Raw genomic sequence first — 17,554 nt, 5'->3', positions numbered from 1 at the left:
CGTTTAACACTGGCTGAACAAATGAACCATAGTGACTATTAATACTAAATGTCTATATGCTTAAGACCTTGTTCTGGGCTACTCTGCCGTTAGAGCTAGCTTTATACTGTTGAAATATGGACGTAATGCCCATTCGGTTTCGATATCACGCATATCAACGGTGCCCAACTCGATTTTAAAGGGCCGCATGATGAATCGAGGCCCTACCTCCGTAAGCTGTACTTCCTTATCATCACCTGTGTGTTATATAAAGATTATTTGATACCTACCGTCACGGTTGTTTGATGTCCATACGTGATGGCGGAAGTGTATGTAATCCCGTTTGTTAACAAACGACAATACCCGTGTTTCATCCTCGTTAGCAGGGGGGAACATGTACCTTATAATGTTCTTTACCCTTTCACCCAGTTGCGATGAGAAGTTGTGGAAAATGAGGTGTGGGTAAGCCTGTTTAGAATTAAAGGCAACAGCATGTAGCTACCTCTGACATTGTTGGAGGTTTCTCAGGGAGGTCGTGCCTAAGTACCACCTGTGAGAGCTGGAAGTATGCAGTGGGTCCATGAGGGAGGTGGCATATTATCATGGCGTTAGGCTCACCACGATGTTCGTACAATAGTACTATATCAGAAACGTCCTTTGACTTGCAGAATGTAACCAGGTCCTTCAGAATGTATGAACCCCTGTTCATACGCTCCGAGTTAGGTATGATTAACCTGACCTCCTTGGCGAATTGGGAGAGTCTTGAAGAAGGATCCCTTGAGGTGGTAACCATGATTTTAGGAGTTTTAATCCCTGTGAGAGGTTGACGGTAGACTGTAAGGTTTAGACATACCTACGAAGGCATACTCATCGTCTGCATGGGTATGTTCCTCTCTGTGGTGTGTATCTAACAGGTCAAGTGAGTCGTGGACAGTCCCACTAAGATTGCGTAACTCGGTAGGTATGGGCTTATTATCCTTTAAGGCCTCCTTGAGCTTTCGCGCGTTCTTAAGTGATGTTGCCTGTCGTTCCTCTTGCGCTTTGGCAAACAGGTACTCTCGGCGTTCCCTCAGGGTCTTCCTCAGCATCGTGAATGACTGCGGTACGTTTGATTAAGGTGCTTCTTCCAGCTGCACATTGGCAATGTGCAAGTTACAGATTGGGAGCCCGTCAAATCACTTAGCTATTACTAGGGCTAGTGCGATAAACTATATTATAATCTATGAGAAAACAAGAGCGATGGGGAGTTAATATAGCCAATGGAATCATGGCACCATCGGGTATGTACCGTACACAAATTGAAGGCTGTGTGACTAATATCACTTAGTCTTCTGCAAAAAAGCGTCAATAGTTATTTGCCCGGGGTCTGTTTTAACCTGTTTATTCGCCGGTTTGACCAATGGCGTCACTTCACACTCGTCTTGGAATTCACATATTTTGCACTTCCACGATTCCCTTTTCTGCACATTTATTAGGGTTACACATGGAATCCACTTACTACAACGGGCTCTGCTTGGCGATGTCCTTCCCAAAAGTCACATAAATACTGTATTGTGTACATGGTGGACTCCTTTTGCAGTGGTATTTCGGAAGTCTCGAACACTTCACCTCCATGTTCATAAGATAGCTGCATTGTAGTTGCGATTTCAGGTAACGAAGCAAACATTTTGAGAAACCTTTGTTCGAGTTTAGCTAGGCATCCTTCGGATACTAGTTCCTCGGAGACGAATGGTGCCAGCTTATCACACTCGAAAGATTCGTACAACTTTTCAAACTTTACATTGTTATTCCTAAGTTCTTCCAGGATGATTCCATAAGTTTGTACTTGCAATGACGCCCCTTGTACCTGTGACATACTTGGTTTTTTACGTTGTTTCCTGGTTTTGGTATCCGATATCAATATTTGCTTCTTTCCGTTGGCACCCGTTATTATCTCCAGCTGGTCAATGATGCCGCGAATGACATAACCGTGAAAGTTGCCGAATACCCATACTTCACGACACTTGCCAGATGACATCAACTGCTCAAGTAAATTGATTGAGTTTAGCAGCTTGATGCCTAGATAGTCCTCATTAGTGAAAACTTCGACTTCAACTATGTCGTGGTCCTCCAATTCAAGTGCTTCGTGTCGTTCTGTACCCAGTTCCATTTCTTTAGTAACGCGTTTGCGCCCTGTTATCAGCACAAGCTCAATTTGCTTCTCACACCACAGCTGGGCTGAAAGATCAGTTACTGATAAACTCCAATTCTTCCTAAACTTGATAACTGGTGGTAGTTCAGTTAGATCATTGTTTTGCGCAGTCATTGACTCTGATATGTAATCCTCGATATCCGGGATCAGAGCATCTAGACCATTATCCACGCACTGGAGTGGAGTTGTATCCTCTTCTGATGGAGCAGCAGTAGCTTCAGACACCGTAGAACGCTCCCTTTTAGCGATTCTGAAGGTCTTATGCCTTCTCTGTGGACTTTCATCGTCGTCCATCATTCACTGCAGCTTTAAGTACATGGATCTTCTACCGATAAGGTAGTATATACCGCAACTTATATGGCTCTTCGTAGCTCCACTGTTATCCTATGTAATTATTTCTCCTTTGTGATTGACGAATGCATAATATAACTCATTAATCTTGACCTTTGAGATTAATTGTTACATTGACTTGTGATTCCACTGTAACACATATTCATCTGCTTTATGAATGTATATAAATGACTTTAGAATACCGTGTGTTTGTATAATTATTATATATGGCGCTGATTAGTGCATCTGTTGTATAACTGTAGCCCTATCTTTCATGTAACAAGCGCACTATAGATATAATTCTTCAATGTGTAGGCTGCTTCATGTCTAAAAGCGGCAGATTCAAGATGGAAAATGACAATATGCAGTGTTTTCGGGTATTCCGATCTGGAATCCCTGATAATTCAGTACCGCTCATGATGGGTATGTTATCTGTGCCATATGATATCATATCTAGGCATTGACGAAGCTGGACGGGGCCCAGTGTTAGGCCCTATGGTCTACGGTAGCTTCGTGTGTCCCATTGGGGATGAATATCGCAGAATGCTGAAGGACAACATAGGAGTTGACGACTCCAAGAAGTTGACTGCATCATTACGTGACTCTAAGTTCCGTGCATTGAACGGTCCCGAAACCCCTTTTGCAATGTGTGCGGAGGTGATTACTCCTAGGTACATTAGTTACAAGATGCTACAACGGTGGGTTACGTTTTAATGTCTTTGACGCTGGTTAGGGAGGCCTATAATTTGAATAACATATCGCACGATTCTGCCATTGCGCTCATACGTTATTACATATCGCAGGGATTCAACATAACGGAGGTACTGGTTCAGTTCATGTACTTTATATTTTACAGGTATATGTAGACGCAGTGGGTCCCGCTGCCAAGTATGAAGCTATGTTGACTCAATTGTTCCCCAAGATAAAATGTGTTGTACGTGGTATAATGCATGATTCCATATAATTTACAGGTTGCCAACAAGGCAGATTCTATATTTCCCGTGGTTAGTGCGGCGTCCATTGTTGCGAAGGTCATTCGTGACAACATTATTGACAGTTGGTTCAAGGATTCGCCTGAACGCGTGGATGTGGGTTCTGGCTATCCCGGAGATCCCGTGACAAAGCAATTTCTATCTTCACATCTAGACCGTTTATTTGGGTTCTCGTCCTTTGTACGTGTAAGCTGGTCCACTGCTAAGAGCATTTTGGATGATGAAACGCGTGCTGTACCTTTTGAATGGTACGATCCCGATTCCGAAGAGGAGGAATCTGACCGTGCTCGTCAACTGCATGAGGTCCGCTGGCCTCCGTTCAGCTTGCTAAAGGACATCAAGGAACTTTAATGACAAGTTAGCCATGAGGCATGATCGGTACTACCTACAGACATTGCTATGTATCGCAGTTGATATTATATCAATCCATATTTTAATAGTGAGATTGTGCTCTAAGCCAGAACTTCCGTTCTTGCTTTGGGGAGTATACCTCCGTGATCGAGGTAGCATTACTCAGCCCTCTAGCAACACACATGTGTGATAACATCGCATGGTTATAGACGACTTATCGGTTACTGAACCCAATGTATAACATTCTATATCCAGAATACGAAGCGTGACGCTGCGTTATGCTCCTTATTCGCTCCATTATCTGTGACAAGGTCATGTGACATGCCAGAAGGTTGTTCAGTACCACTTGGGTAGTTAACACCATACTCTGTCTGCAGCCTGCCGTCATATCTGTGGCCTACAAAGCGCATTAGTTGTGTTTTGGTGTAGGCCTTGAAGGAGCATACTTCAGCCCCTCTAGCACGCAGTTCCACGCAGTTGACTAATCCATTGCCTTTGAAGTCCAAGTGTCCTAATTTATCTACATTAGAGTTCCTGAGCAATGTTACGTGGAATTCATGTGTGACTGATGGATCGTACTCTGGTACATCTACTTCCTCATCCGTGTTTATAGTCTCAGGTTCACGATAGACAGTGGCATAATCATTATCAGATTGATCGTCCAGTTGGGTGCCTTGATCATGTTCATTTGTAGGTTCCAGCTTTGTTGGAATCTTGTTACCAGTTTTGGCAGCAGGACCTATTGGGCTGGGTTCATCTATAACCGTGTTTCTACCATGTAATTCAGCTATCATGCTGTCCAGTTGCTCATCTGATATAACACCTTTAGGGTCCATCAACTCTATATCGGTATAAGTCACTTCTATATTACCACCGGGGGTAATGAATATACCATGTGCAGCAGCCTCCGCTTCGGTCATTCTACCAATTTCACTTACGTTTTTCGTAGGTTTAGCACGCTGGTGCTGTGATGCTTCATTTGATTTATTGATAACCTTATTAATCGCACGCTTTACACTGTCCTGGAACTCATAAGCAATATCACTTAATGCTTCATTTAGCTGTGCATTAGTCATGAACACGCTACGGCGTGCGGCTTTGCCCTTGTATTTTATGGATTTAGTCCCCTCTAGATGTACTTCGTAGCCCTGGTTTGTGGAGTCAGGTGCACGAAGTTGCGATACCGCCACTGCAGTTGCCTGCAGTGCTTTGATAATTGCATCTAGATCCTCATCGGTAACTAGATTTAGCAGCGCTAGGGTTACATGTGGTCTCATTTCATAAGCTACATTCTGACCTAGGAATCATGTATCAGAATACAATTTTACCTACCAATGCATTGCTTCACCTGTGACTTGAATTCGTCAAACAGGCCATGGAACTCAGCTCCACGTACAGGAAAACACAGATAGAAGTTGTAAACATTGCTCTTGCGACACATGTTCAACATTTCGTTGATAGCTTCAGTTGAACGGTCGCCATGGGCAATTAGAACCAAGGAGGCTCCTTGAGGGTTGAGACTCATACGTACGCCCTTTTTCTTTTCTACCTTCTCAATATTTCTTTCTATAAAGCGCCTAAATGGTGATCTCACGGTAACAGCATTTTGTTGCACTGAATTGTAAATTGGAGTCCCATTGGCTTCTGATGGAGCCACTTGTGAAGTGTCACCTGGAAGGCATTAAACAACACAGATGTTAACATACCACCATCACCTGGCGCTGTATATGATGTTTCCAATGGCACAGGCACTCTGAATACTCTGTATTCTGGTGGATCACTGCCCACACGCTCTATGGATATTGGCTCAAAATGAAAGTGATCTCCCTTGATAGTACCCATTGTATGTTTACTTGCAAGTACATAATTCCTAGAGGCAATATAGTTGTACCTTCCTCTGTTTACAAATGCTCCACTTTGTACACCTCCATCAGATAAGGTATATGTTCTCTGAGCCCTGATAGATAACTTGGATTCTATTACACCAACGTGCCAAATGCCAGCCAATATCGCTAGATATCGTTTAACATACATATATGGCTGTATTTCAAGTGATAAGAGGAGATGTGTGTTTGTTGACGGTGATACGCAGGATAAGGTCAGAATCTAGTTAACTTTATCGATGAACATAGTTGAAAAAGTAATGTATGCTATTCTAATGTTTCAACGGTTACATGTGTGCTATGAAATCAAATGGATTCTAGTGATACGTACGTGTCTATTGACTGTGTTTTATAAGATCAGTGGATATTATGTGCAATAGGAATTAATTTGACGTAATTATTTAAAATCACATTCTATTATTTCTTTTACAGCCTAAGGCAGAAACGAAGCCGTCCTGCTCGCCACAATGAATAGGGGTTTACCAATCGTGATAGCTGTACACATTGTTGTCCAACACCCGTAACTCGAAAGATTTCATAACGCGCTCCCATTTGTTGTGTGAAATTCCATTCCTTATAACTCATTTCAAAATTGTCTTTTACGGCACTGCAACTGCTCTTGACTTCGATAAATGTTTCCTCGCCATTACGGTTACGTACGTGGATATCGTACGGCTGACCACTTTCATCATTACCGTTGAGCCAACGTAACGTAATCTTGTTATCTGCGATTTCTTCAGCGAGTACTGACTTTAGAAACTCGTATATATATTGTTCACCTAGGTAGCCTACGGCTATATTGCGTTCATTTGTATCACCATGCATATATTGCTTCATCCTATCTACAATTTGGTTGGTATCTACATGCTTCATGACATCGATACATTCTACTAGGGATACGCTCGATACGAGTGACGACAATTCATCGCTTATTGCCAGCATGTAGCTCAATGGTCTTGTCATTTGTTTCCGATATTCCCTATTACCGTGATATAATATGAGATTCCCTGGAGCTAACTTGCCGCTGTTTGGTACATCGGGGTCAAACTTCTTGGTTTCCATTATTTGAACTTTTTCAGAGACATCTTTAGTCATATGCGAATAGGGATCTTGATCTTTTATTTCATCGATACCTACTTCTGTCAATGATTTCATCCATGTAGTATTAGCCTCTGTTGTCTTGGAGACTAGACTCTTGTGTTCATGCAGTGACATAACTCGCCTCTGGAGGGCGTTTTCTTCGTCATTTAGTCCACATGTATCCTCGATTACTTGTGGATTCATATCATCCAAAATTGATGCATCCGGTGATATACTGCTATATTCCATGGGTGAATAGGCATCAGTTGTATCCTTCGTTGGCGGTAACGCTGGAGAATGGGTGTATAACTCGTTAGTGCTACTGGAAGCAGGCATTTTAGTTCTATATATCCACAGAGCAACCAAAGGATCCACTACATTATCTAGGCACCTGCTTCCGGAAGGTATATGATTTCCGTATGCTCCCTTTGCAGAAACGGTATGTTGGCATGATGCTTTTAATAATGGCATATCCTCTGGGCAAGAAGCCATTTTAGAACTTGTGCAACCTTGCTGTATAGATAGGTCATCCAGAGGCACATGCTTATCCAATTCCATGCTAGATAATCCATTTTCTATACCCGTAGACATAGGTACATCGTGGTCACTATGTTCAGTTACCTTCGGTATGAAATTCCATGTCGACTCATCCAGGCAGAGACATTCTACAGTGCTACCTCTGTTGAATGAACTTACAAATAGATCAACTCTGCTTTTAGGTTCCGATAGCAGCATGTCGTATATTGTAGCAAGGACGGCCCCAAAGAAGCGCACTTGTTCATTAGGGGTAGCTATTGAACTCATAGATCCAATACCTCCGGGGTGAAAGATGCTAGCAATGTTAACAAAGAACTGTGAAGATAGCGTTCCCGGAAAACCACAACGGTCTGGCTTAGGGATCTTGGTGTCAAATTGCACTTCCTGGATACAGGAGCCGATAGCGTATAGACAAACTTCACCGCACGGGCTGGTGTGGAGTACACTGTCCCTAGGACCCATGTCACCACTTAAATTCGTATCACCAAGATGTACAGCATATGCTGCGTCAAGTTCTTGGACAATATAGACCTCCAGACGCAATAACATTGACACCGCTTGGCGGTACCAGTCAACATAATTGGTGCCCAATTTATGCTTTATGTAGTAGTGTATGTATGGTAACAACATACACAGCACATAGTGACCTGTATCTCTATTAGCATCGGTAATGTCAACAACGGGTATAATGGAGCAACGATCCGCCAGATCAATTGCCCCTAATAAGTTAAGAATTCTAGACCATGCTTCGTGAATAGTGGCTCCGCCAAAACATGATGATACATATTCTGCAATAACCCGTGTATTTGGAAGTTCAGAAATTGCTGCAGCTAGATGAAGTTTTCCATTATCCATTATTGAGCTTGTATTTACCAGGTTCCATGACTCTTCAGTTTTTATGGTCAGCAGACCACATTCAGGTGCCATCAGGCAATGGTTACCATCTGTTATATTCGATGCATGGGATAACACATGATCACCTTTGAATTCCAGAAATACCGAATCTCGATGTGATGTCACTGGAATACACCTACGGGACCATAGAACGTTTTTAAATTCAGTTTCATCCAGGATATGCCTCAAGTGTAAAACGCAACATATGGCTGTATAAATGTGTTCTACAGCAATAGTCCTTTTGGGTAATGACTCCAGTATACCCAGGGTAGCGCTTACACTAAGGTATTCGCTAACGCCGATAGCACTCCAAAGAAATTCAAGCTTTGGCAATTGCGCGTAGAGTTGGGATAAAGGGGGCGTAGTAGGTGACTTCACTATGGAGTCACGTATATAAAGCTGATCACTTCCAGATGATAGTGCCGTGAATTTACATCCGGGAGCTAATGGCAACTGGCAAACCACAATAAGCCTTTTTGAGGAAAACCTTTCGACAACTATGTTCAATGGAAGCTCGCTAGACTCGATGCGGTCTAGTAACTGTTTATACAGGTCTCCTAGAATGGATATAACACTGTTGGGATACTTTGTTATTGCATCAAGTGCCACTGGAGAGAAGCACTTTCTTATCCGATGGTAAATGGGCCTGGATAGTTCATCTATCATTTGACTTGTGCGTAATGGCGTCTCGTGAGCAGTACTCAACTCTTGTGCGATGTATTCGATAACATCCAGGATGCACGCATTACCAGTTGGTTTTAGGAATAGGTGCGAAACCACTGGATCCTGATGGATTAACAACGGGCATGATATACCTATATCGTCTTCTACAGCTATTGGAGTTACAGATATAGCATTTCCCAGTGCTGTAGTTACATAAGGTACCCATGGCACAAGTCGACATTGATAGTACGCTACGGAGTGGCCCAATACTACGGAATTGGATGTAACAGCGTAGCATTGGGGGTATAGTGTGAATTCCAATTCCATCACTTGGTATATGCAAACAGTGATGCAGTCATGGCCACTTTTAATAGTTCCGCACAACAGGCTACTAGCCAACTGAGACATATCGGGGGTGTACCAGTCTGTTATTTCAGAAGTTCCATTTTCTATATCACCACGTTCCTGTGCACTTAGTTCCAGTGCTTTACTGTAGTATGGGCATGTTACTTCAGGTGCATCATAGGTCACACCACGCCTACGGTATGTCAAGAAGCTGTATACCCCCAGTCTGTTGATAGCATCTCTGAATTGGATTAGTGAAGGCCCGCTGGTTGTATTATTGTCCAAACCTTCTAGATATTGGTCAGATAAGTACTTGATACGTAGTGTTGACTTGCTTAACAGACGGCGTGCATTGTTGTAGTAATTTTGGAGATCAGGGTATGCATCTGCGTAGGGGCTATTGTCACCTGGACAAAACTTCAATCCGATATCATGCAAGGTGGATAGTGACCCGTCTGAACATACGACTGAGATTGAACTTATTTCATTTTTTTCATCGGGTGTTAATTTTTCCAAATCATCAAGGTGCATTGAAATCAAATGTAGCAGGATTCTTCCATTTTCTATTACAGACTTCAATGAAACCTTGTTGCCGTATTTCAGACAAGCAGCTAACTTTAATATCAGAGCTTGATAGAGATTATCAGGAGTCAATTCAGTAGCTCCCAACTGTTCAAGTACTGCCGCTATGCGATGTTCATATCCTTGGAGTCCTAGCTTATTTTCGAATATGGATCTGCATACAACGAATGGTAGCTTGTTAAGGCCCAATATATAAGGGCCACGCACATACACTGTATTAGTATCGATTGGCATTAGGTAGCCGCATGAATTCGGTAGCAACAGACATTGTTTAATTTGATCCAGGTCACTAGTCTGGAGCAAACGAGCCAGAAGTGATAGTAATGAACCAATGCCAGAAAAGAACTTACGTAGCATAGATTCCTGTTTATTTATGGGTAAACTACGCTCAACAGCATTCGACAGCTGCGCCAGTAGAAGAGCTATGAATCCAGGGTCCAGGACATCATTTACACCAATTTCTACCAAATTATCGTATATGTCATTGCTCCCAATATTAACCAATGCATAATAGCATCCGCAGAACTTCTCCAGTAACGTGGGCTCAATTATAGAACGAACTGTATCAACAAGATACAGTCCCTGTATTGACTGATAAGGCATATTTGGTACTGCAACAGTCGCAGATGGCACTGTCCTGTTATTGCCAGAAGCCGTTAGTACCCAAGGAACCCGTTGTAACAACTGTTGTATTAAATTACAACATCTGGCAAAACAATCGCGGGCACCATGTTTTCCGGGTATGCACCTAACTGTGCTGTAGTACCAATGTGGAGCTGACATTGCCATATTAGAGGCAAACAGTACACTAGCCACGAAAGATATAGCTACGCAATCCATCAACTGGATATTCCATGCGTCATCAACCAATACTGCGTTACGGCTGACTGATAGGTTAAACTTTGCACTGACCAAGAATCCGAGGCCGTAGTCTCTGACAGGTAGCACGTTGTGCACTTGGTAACTGCATTGATCCACTATATTCAGCGGTATACCAATAGTAACTACATTTTGTTGTTTCTTGTTTATAGAATAGGCATCCGGTACTCTATCACTAAACGCGTGACAACATAGCAGGAAGCTGGAAGTGTGACGGCTGATAACTTGGTTCAGGGTACCACTGGACTTAACAAGTTCGATTTCAGTGTACCTGCTTGATTCATATCTATTTCCCACTTCATAATGCAATTCTTTAGACCAATCACCTGGTGTTGAAACTTCGTGAACCGTAGATGCGCATACACGTTGGAATGTGATCAACTCGCCGGTACCTTCGCAAATGATAAAGCTGATCCTTTGCAAATTTCTGAGAAAGCATAAGTAATGGCATTCCATGCGACGGAACTCAGAGGCGTAGAAATCATATGGTTCAATACCCTTGTCAAAAGGGAGGAATATAAAAGTACCAGGCATATTACCATGACGCATGGTAAAGTCTTGTACGTAGGATCCAAAGATATTACTTCCCTGTGGTGATAGACGTTGTTGTATATATGACACTGGGTTTGAATCAGTGCCTACGTCAACCCAGTGTGGCATTAGGTACATGACGTTGTTTTGGAGATTGGGGTTGCTTGAGAAGTTGAAATGGAATCCGTTGGAAAATACACAGGGAGTATGTGTTACTAGAAACACCGACTTAAATCCTAATCCAAATTGACCTATAAGATCACGAGAACTATTAGTCTTGCTACTGGATCCAATGTCACATAGTGCCTTGACATCGCTATCGGTAAATCCACATTCATTATTGATTACTACTATACCACTACGGTCTAATACAAAACCGATTTCAGGCAACGGGCAGTTGTACTTATTATCGTCAGCATTTTGTATAAGTTCCAGGTGTAAATGGCACCTGGAGCTATACAGATCTTCACTGAGACGGCGGACAGAACGTTCAAGTTGTTTCCGTTGGTTATTGACAATTGCGGAAGCTTCGGGATTTAAATGTTCCAGTATACCGTAACCAAATGTATATAAGCGAATTGCATCTATCAATGCCTTTCCCTGGTCTAATTGCATACTGCTTACTGCTGTATTACTAGAAGTATCAATTGCATTTCCAATTACTGGAGATGTATACCCATAGTCAATATCCATGTTTGTACTGACTTCTTCAGGGGATAATACTACCCTATCAACATCAGGTGGTGACACTGGTTCGTGGGCAGGTTTCTCCACAAGACTATTTACATCACACCTAAATGGTTCGTCCACTACAGATTCCATGGGCAAATCGGGTATACACTGCTGCTTCTGAGAGTTTGACTCAGTGGGTATCACTGCATCAGTACTTAACGCGAGTATGCGTTGCTGCCTTTGCCGTCGTTCAAATGAGGACGCAGCTTGCGACCAAGCATCATCCACATCCAAGTTGAAGTGAATACCCAGCAGGTATAAACTATCTTTGACAGATGTGGGTGCGCTTCCTAGTAAAACACGCTCGCACAACTCGATTACAATGGCACAAAATGCCTCACTGGCCAAAACAACAGTTTCCTTGATGTATGCGTTGAAAAAGGCAACTACAACATTCTTTGGAATATGGATTAAACAACTAGCAATGAACTTAGCTCCATTATTCCCGGGATCGAAGATATGTGATATGGCCTTTTTAAGTTGGCATAACGGGGGCAAGAGTGATATTTGTTTGACTAACGCTAATAATGTAATACCACATCCGCTGAACACTCTAGGGTCATTTTCTTCTACAGCAGCAACCATTGCCGTTAGGGCATCCCAAGGATTATCGAAACTCGATATTGGGGGCACCTTGATGATCAATTGGTTGCCCAGGGTTACAAACGTCATGTCCATATTTAAATTAAGTTCGTATGTTTGTAAAAATTCAACCATCGATCCTAGACTGTGTTGATAGCGTCCGTACCAATTTACATCTGCGTATACGTTTGACATCATAGGTAGTCCCATGAGCTCCAATCGCAACGCCTCACGTATGTCTGGCATGGAGATACTGAATGAAGCAGCACGTTGACGCATTGGCTCTATGCAGTCCAACGCTAGCGAATAGCCATCTATGGTTGTTACACTTTGTTTTTCATATGACTTTAAAAGATACTTCAACATTTGTTCTAGATGAGCCAGGTCATTAGGCAACAACCAATGCATGTGATATTCGTCACGTAGTATGTGATAAGCTCCTGGAAGTATAATTCTTACAGCATCACGCAATGCAAGTTTAGATTCAGGCCTTAGCAGATTGCCAACACTCGATACGTAATATGACAAACGATTGAACAAGCGTGCAACTGAAAAGTGCAACGAGACGGACGGAACGCCGTCACCTTCGTGGAAGTAACTGTCATCGCTGTCATAATAATCACCTGATCCTTCGTTAAAGTAATCCACAGCATATTGGGCAAAGTCGCATTTGGAGTTAGTTAAACTCTGGTGCATATTGGCAGTTCTATCTTTACTTGCATTGCTCAATTGTGACCAAAGACTGGTGTCGTCAAGATATTCCCTGGTTGACTCAATACGTTCCGTAGTGCGGTTATTTGCAGTACCCGATCCTGCATAGTCCATCAGCATAAGCCGGTATACCATACCAATTAGCATCTCTAGTAATATTCGGGTATTGTCTGCATTTGGTTCGAGGTATTTAAAGGACTTGGCAACATGTCGAGGTACGCAGAAATTGGGTATACCATCACCACGTTGCAATATACCGAACAGCCTTCGGTCAATTTGATTCATTATAACAACCTTGGCGATGTAGTCCGTGCCAATGCTGTTGGACATTGCTGCTGCCAACAGGTGTGAGCAGGTAATACGTTGACTGGGACAGTTGCATTGAAAGAAGAGCATATCAACCTGTCGGCAGTTTTCTGTGTTAGAGTATACGATATAGGTATCAGGGTCGCTATCCATACGGTAGACTCCACCGACCATTTGTGCTATGCCAAGGGCCTTCTGGTAACCAGGTTCACGCTTTAAAAAGCGTAGCCACGGGTCGTTTGCATTATAACCGGTTAGGTTGTCTATTACATACTTTCTAGATGGCCCTGGATCCCGGGGATATATATGATTACGTTCCCTTTGGACCATGTTGTTAAAACTATTACCTAGGGGCTCAAGCGGTGGTCACATTTACATGAATAGAACACGTTAAGTTAGATGTCTTATGCATATCACTATCTAAAGCTCTTTTCAACGCGCTCTGGAGATGTGCTGCGCATTTTCACCGACAAGGTGTAATACACCTAGAGGGGACCGAGTATACCGAATTGGCACTACATTATGCTAGACATCTGTTAGATCAATGAGGTGTGTATGAATAAACATAGTATCAATTGATTGACCGCACAACTTGACGCTGTGCGTCGACAATTGGCATGAGACGGAAGAACACATTATATACCACGATCAAGAGCATTTGCCAGCAAATAACCTTTGGCATAATATAGAATACCATATTATATGCTACTACAAACGATACGCTTTGGAATACATGTACGTATATACACTCCAGATAGTACTGGAATCCAGGTAGTAGATATGGCCGCAGAATAGAATCCCGGTAGTTGTAAAAGTGCATGTAATAATTGTTAATACATCGGCAAACGCATGGATCACTGATTGTACTCCTATATGCATTGATTCAGGGTTGTACCTTACCAATGCGCAGTCGACGCTGTTTCTGGCAAAGATCTTTGTCGAATAATACGCATTAAGAATAGCCTTCTAATAATGTGACATATCACACTGAGACTCTGGATTGTACGGGAATGCGTACTCTTACACACCTCTGGGCGCATGATCTATGAGACAGCGATACTATACATACCTAGAACAACCAGTGTGACTGCAGCATTACTTAAATAAAAACTGAAAATACCACAATTTTATAAAAGTGCAGTAGTCACTTATCTTCGTCGAGCATTTATTTTGCCCCTACATACGACCTACAGCACCTCCTAGTTCCTTCTGGCAATGGGTATGTATTGACCTAATTTGTGCCACACTCATCAATCGTTAATATTATAGACTCATACAATGATAGGTGAAATATCTGTTATTCGTCAGGCTGCGGAAGCCGTGGAGGTACCGTACAAGGTTACTCAAGTGCTGGATTGTGATGAAGCAGTCAGACTTGACCAAATCATTGGCCAGCTCGATATACCAATTAGGTACCTTAAGGATGTCGCTCAGGCATTTTATGCTGAGTTGGTTAACGGTCTTATGGCTCACAGAAGGCACCGTAACTTATGGTTACCTAATGAGTGTAGCTTCAAGATGTTAGATTCCTATATTACTCATTTGCCAACTGGTAATGAGAAGGGTTGTTACTATGCTATAGATTTCGGTGGATCTAACTTGAGAGCCGTCCGTATCAATGTTACTGGTACTGGTACTATGGAGAGAATGCAGTCAACATTTAGTTTGAGGCATGCCACTGCCCTTCGACCAAAGGGTTTGCTTGACCGTACTGCAACTGCTACTGAGCTTTTCGACCATTTTGCGAAGAACATTGGCAATCTTATGGAAGAGGCTGGTGATGTATCAGATCCCGGTCATATTTACCCTGTTGGCTTTACCTTTTCATTCCCGTGCACTATGTTATCAAGGCGCAATGCCATTCTTCTTGACTGGACTAAGGGTTTTGAGACTGGTCGTGACACAACTGAGCAGGTTGAGGGTCGTGACATTGGTATGCTTATGGACGAGGCCTTCAAGCGCAACCATGTTAACGCCAGGGTGTCCATTATTCTCAACGACACTGTAGGAACTCTTATGTCAGTTGCTTATCAGAAGCCTCCTGGTTACCCTGAATGCCGTATGGGTCTCATTCTTGGTACTGGTTTCAATATATGTTATGTTGAGCATGATTACCTTCACTACGGTTACATTGGTAAGGTTGTCAACATTGAGTGTGGTAACTTCGACAAGCTGTTACCTACTACTCCAGTGGACTTTGAGATTGATTGGTACACGTCCAACAGTGGCAGGGGTATGATGGAGAAGCTCATTGCTGGAGCCTACCTTGGTGACATCATTAGGAGGAACATGCTTCTATATCTACGCGAGAAAGCACCCGCTAAAATGTGGAACATTGGCACTTTCACTTCTATTGATGCAGCTGAGATATTAAACGACCAGTCTGAAACCTTTGAGAAGGCTAAGGAGATCGTTAAGGAGAACTGGGATGCTGTATTGGAGCATCACCATTTGGCAGGTCTTAGGAGAATCTGTGAGGCTGCATTCTCAAGGTCTGCTGGTCTTGCTGCTGCTGCCATCACTGCTACTGCTCGCAAGACGAGGTCTTATGTCACCAACAAGACCACGTGTGCTGTTGATGGATCACTGTATGTTAAGAACCAGTGGTACAGGGACAGGCTTGCTTACTACCTTGAGAAGGTCAGCAGGTCTGACCTTATAGGATCAGTTGTGATGTATGCCTGTGATGATGGATCAGGCAAGGGTGCTGCGATTGCTGCTGCCATGATGGCGGAGGACTGAGTACACACTGGATTCTATATGTTCATTTTTTGTTAAAAAAAGAAAGTAAAAATTACTTCAAAATATTATTAGGAGGACCAAAAACCATGGTTATGTGTTAAAAACAACATAATTTTTTGTATGCGGGTACAGACAAAAAAATATTACACACACCCGATAACTGTTGCTATTATTATAATTTCCTTTTTAGTTTTAGCTATATAATGCCTAGGGGTGGTCACCGCGGCATACTGTTTGCGGTAAGTGGTCGCGCGTTGACACCCTTTGGTCGTCGAAGGAAGCGCGGTCTTTATCATCACTGCACTAATGAGCTATTTCGTCCTTCTTGGGGTCCTTTAAAGGTTCCTTCATTGATAGAGGATGTGAAGCTTCCTAGCTGGGCGGCTGACACTCTGTCCCCTAAGGAGAAGCTGCCGCCTGCAACGCAGTACCATCGTGACGCCAAATTGGCATTTCCTTTGGAAAGTAAGTTCTTTTACACGTTCATCATTTGCTATAGGGCTGGGTACTATTGTTAGTGCATATCGCCGCAATGTATATAGATACTTCCAACCTGCTTCTTGTGCGAATGACCCTTACATTCGCAACTACATTTACCAAGTGCTAGATCCAAGCTATTGCAAGAGTTTCAGTGGGATAGGTATGGATTTTAATGGACAGGTTAGTTCATTTTTGGTATGTATAACATTTTTTTTGCAGCATCAGGTTGAATCGAAGCATATATCCGATGTAGTTAAGGATATGAATTCACTTTCAGCACCTTTGATAGACCTGAAATACAAACAGGATGAAGGAATGAGGTTGGTGGTTCTACGTTGTGTATATGTGTTATAGATTCAGACGTTTGTATGCTGTAGTTCGTGACGCCCAATCCTGGCGTAGCGTCGCACCTACTCAAGAAACTTCTACAAATCCATTTCCTCATGTGAATGAAAGCGCATCTTTGGTGCGTAATCTCACGGTTGCTGATGTACTCCATACCCGGAGTAACCACCGGTTAGCTCGCCGGGCACACCCAAAGTGGTATACTGCTAGATATCGCAAGTTCGTTGACAAAAAGAGGCTACAGGAGAAGCTTCTGCAGCTGAAGCTAGAAGCGAGTGCCTAGCTACGGTGCTGCATTTGGGCATAATGCCTAATTTGTGTCACATTATTGATGATGTACTCGTTAGATTAGATCACAGTACACACATAATTCTAATATACTTTTATCACTTATTACTGTGTTGTTACATTCCGGAGTT

The 17,554-nt window shown here is 42.7% G+C and overlaps 7 protein-coding genes across 8 annotated transcripts; 3 read left to right on the top strand and 4 right to left on the bottom strand.

Annotated features, from left to right (window-relative positions):
* Positions 1-67: 67 nt before the first annotated feature.
* BBOV_I000910 (Brix domain containing protein) lies at positions 68-1,163 on the bottom strand. Its single transcript, XM_001608703.2, has 4 exons — positions 833-1,163; positions 482-792; positions 270-447; positions 68-236 (listed from the first exon to the last, which is right to left on the bottom strand). Exons 1-4 carry the CDS (start codon positions 1,065-1,067, stop codon positions 79-81), a joined length of 882 nt encoding a protein of 293 aa, XP_001608753.1. The 5' UTR covers positions 1,068-1,163; the 3' UTR covers positions 68-78.
* A 125-nt stretch (positions 1,164-1,288) lies between these two features.
* BBOV_I000900 (Exonuclease V - a 5' deoxyribonuclease family protein) lies at positions 1,289-2,504 on the bottom strand. The gene is made up of 2 exons (XM_001608702.2): positions 1,478-2,504; positions 1,289-1,439 (listed from the first exon to the last, which is right to left on the bottom strand). The coding sequence occupies exons 1-2, from the start codon at positions 2,465-2,467 to the stop codon at positions 1,299-1,301; spliced, it is 1,131 nt and encodes a 376-aa protein (XP_001608752.2). The 5' UTR covers positions 2,468-2,504; the 3' UTR covers positions 1,289-1,298.
* Positions 2,505-2,807: 303 nt separating this feature from the next.
* BBOV_I000890 (putative ribonuclease HII) lies at positions 2,808-3,864 on the top strand. The gene is made up of 5 exons (XM_001608701.2): positions 2,808-2,923; positions 2,958-3,198; positions 3,234-3,321; positions 3,357-3,434; positions 3,472-3,864. Exons 1-5 carry the CDS (start codon positions 2,824-2,826, stop codon positions 3,841-3,843), a joined length of 879 nt encoding a protein of 292 aa, XP_001608751.2. The 5' UTR covers positions 2,808-2,823; the 3' UTR covers positions 3,844-3,864.
* Positions 3,865-4,044: 180 nt separating this feature from the next.
* BBOV_I000880 (uncharacterized protein) lies at positions 4,045-6,055 on the bottom strand. Of its 2 annotated transcripts, XM_051767199.1 has the most exons (4): positions 5,550-6,055; positions 5,176-5,514; positions 4,782-5,140; positions 4,484-4,684 (listed from the first exon to the last, which is right to left on the bottom strand). In XM_051767199.1, exons 1-4 carry the CDS (start codon positions 5,875-5,877, stop codon positions 4,679-4,681), a joined length of 1,032 nt encoding a protein of 343 aa, XP_051623876.1. In that variant the 5' UTR covers positions 5,878-6,055; the 3' UTR covers positions 4,484-4,678. The 2 variants fall into 2 exon arrangements, with proteins under 2 accessions (XP_001608750.2, XP_051623876.1); XM_001608700.2 differs by having other exon boundaries at positions 4,045-5,140; positions 5,550-6,050.
* A 67-nt stretch (positions 6,056-6,122) lies between these two features.
* BBOV_I000870 (DnaJ-like protein subfamily C member) lies at positions 6,123-13,950 on the bottom strand. Its single transcript, XM_001608699.2, has one exon. It carries the CDS (start codon positions 13,896-13,898, stop codon positions 6,153-6,155), a length of 7,746 nt encoding a protein of 2,581 aa, XP_001608749.1. The 5' UTR covers positions 13,899-13,950; the 3' UTR covers positions 6,123-6,152.
* A 733-nt stretch (positions 13,951-14,683) lies between these two features.
* BBOV_I000860 (Hexokinase family protein) lies at positions 14,684-16,386 on the top strand. The gene is made up of 2 exons (XM_001608698.2): positions 14,684-14,787; positions 14,854-16,386. The coding sequence occupies exons 1-2, from the start codon at positions 14,784-14,786 to the stop codon at positions 16,308-16,310; spliced, it is 1,461 nt and encodes a 486-aa protein (XP_001608748.2). The 5' UTR covers positions 14,684-14,783; the 3' UTR covers positions 16,311-16,386.
* A 119-nt stretch (positions 16,387-16,505) lies between these two features.
* On the top strand, positions 16,506-17,435 carry BBOV_I000850 (uncharacterized protein). Its single transcript, XM_001608697.2, has 4 exons — positions 16,506-16,775; positions 16,810-16,970; positions 17,010-17,110; positions 17,145-17,435. The coding sequence occupies exons 1-4, from the start codon at positions 16,514-16,516 to the stop codon at positions 17,416-17,418; spliced, it is 798 nt and encodes a 265-aa protein (XP_001608747.1). The 5' UTR covers positions 16,506-16,513; the 3' UTR covers positions 17,419-17,435.
* Positions 17,436-17,554: the final 119 nt, after the last annotated feature.

Source organism: Babesia bovis, chromosome 1 (genome assembly GCF_000165395.2).
Source record: "Babesia bovis T2Bo chromosome 1, whole genome shotgun sequence".
Taxonomy (NCBI): Eukaryota; Apicomplexa; class Aconoidasida; order Piroplasmida; family Babesiidae; genus Babesia; species Babesia bovis.
The sequence above is the reverse complement of the archived record's forward strand: the minus strand, read 5'-3'. Positions and strand labels throughout refer to the sequence as shown.

Bases quoted from the DNA above. Each gene is read 5' to 3' on its own strand.
- BBOV_I000850 (XM_001608697.2), top strand. From the start codon at position 16,514: ATGCCTAGGGGTGGTCACCGCGGCATACTGTTTGCGGTAAGTGGTCGC. The intron at 16,776-16,809 runs GTAAGTTCTTTT...CATTTGCTATAG, and splicing joins ATTGGCATTTCCTTTGGAAA to GGCTGGGTACTATTGTTAGT. The intron at 16,971-17,009 runs GTTAGTTCATTT...TTTTTTTTGCAG, and splicing joins GTATGGATTTTAATGGACAG to CATCAGGTTGAATCGAAGCA.
- BBOV_I000880 (XM_001608700.2), bottom strand. From the start codon at position 5,877: ATGTATGTTAAACGATATCTAGCGATATTGGCTGGCATTTGGCACGTT. The intron at 5,515-5,549 runs GTATGTTAACAT...AATGCCTTCCAG, and splicing joins TACAGCGCCAGGTGATGGTG to GTGACACTTCACAAGTGGCT. The intron at 5,141-5,175 runs GTAGGTAAAATT...CATGATTCCTAG, and splicing joins ACAGGTGAAGCAATGCATTG to GTCAGAATGTAGCTTATGAA.
- BBOV_I000900 (XM_001608702.2), bottom strand. From the start codon at position 2,467: ATGATGGACGACGATGAAAGTCCACAGAGAAGGCATAAGACCTTCAGA. The intron at 1,440-1,477 runs GTAAGTGGATTC...ATAAATGTGCAG, and splicing joins GCCAAGCAGAGCCCGTTGTA to AAAAGGGAATCGTGGAAGTG.
- BBOV_I000890 (XM_001608701.2), top strand. From the start codon at position 2,824: ATGTCTAAAAGCGGCAGATTCAAGATGGAAAATGACAATATGCAGTGT. The intron at 2,924-2,957 runs GTATGTTATCTG...TATCATATCTAG, and splicing joins TTCAGTACCGCTCATGATGG to GCATTGACGAAGCTGGACGG. The intron at 3,435-3,471 runs GTACGTGGTATA...TATAATTTACAG, and splicing joins TCCCCAAGATAAAATGTGTT to GTTGCCAACAAGGCAGATTC.
- BBOV_I000910 (XM_001608703.2), bottom strand. From the start codon at position 1,067: ATGCTGAGGAAGACCCTGAGGGAACGCCGAGAGTACCTGTTTGCCAAA. The intron at 793-832 runs GTATGTCTAAAC...AACCTCTCACAG, and splicing joins CGATGAGTATGCCTTCGTAG to GGATTAAAACTCCTAAAATC. The intron at 448-481 runs GTAGCTACATGC...AATTCTAAACAG, and splicing joins AACCTCCAACAATGTCAGAG to GCTTACCCACACCTCATTTT.
- BBOV_I000870 (XM_001608699.2), bottom strand. From the start codon at position 13,898: ATGGTCCAAAGGGAACGTAATCATATATATCCCCGGGATCCAGGGCCA.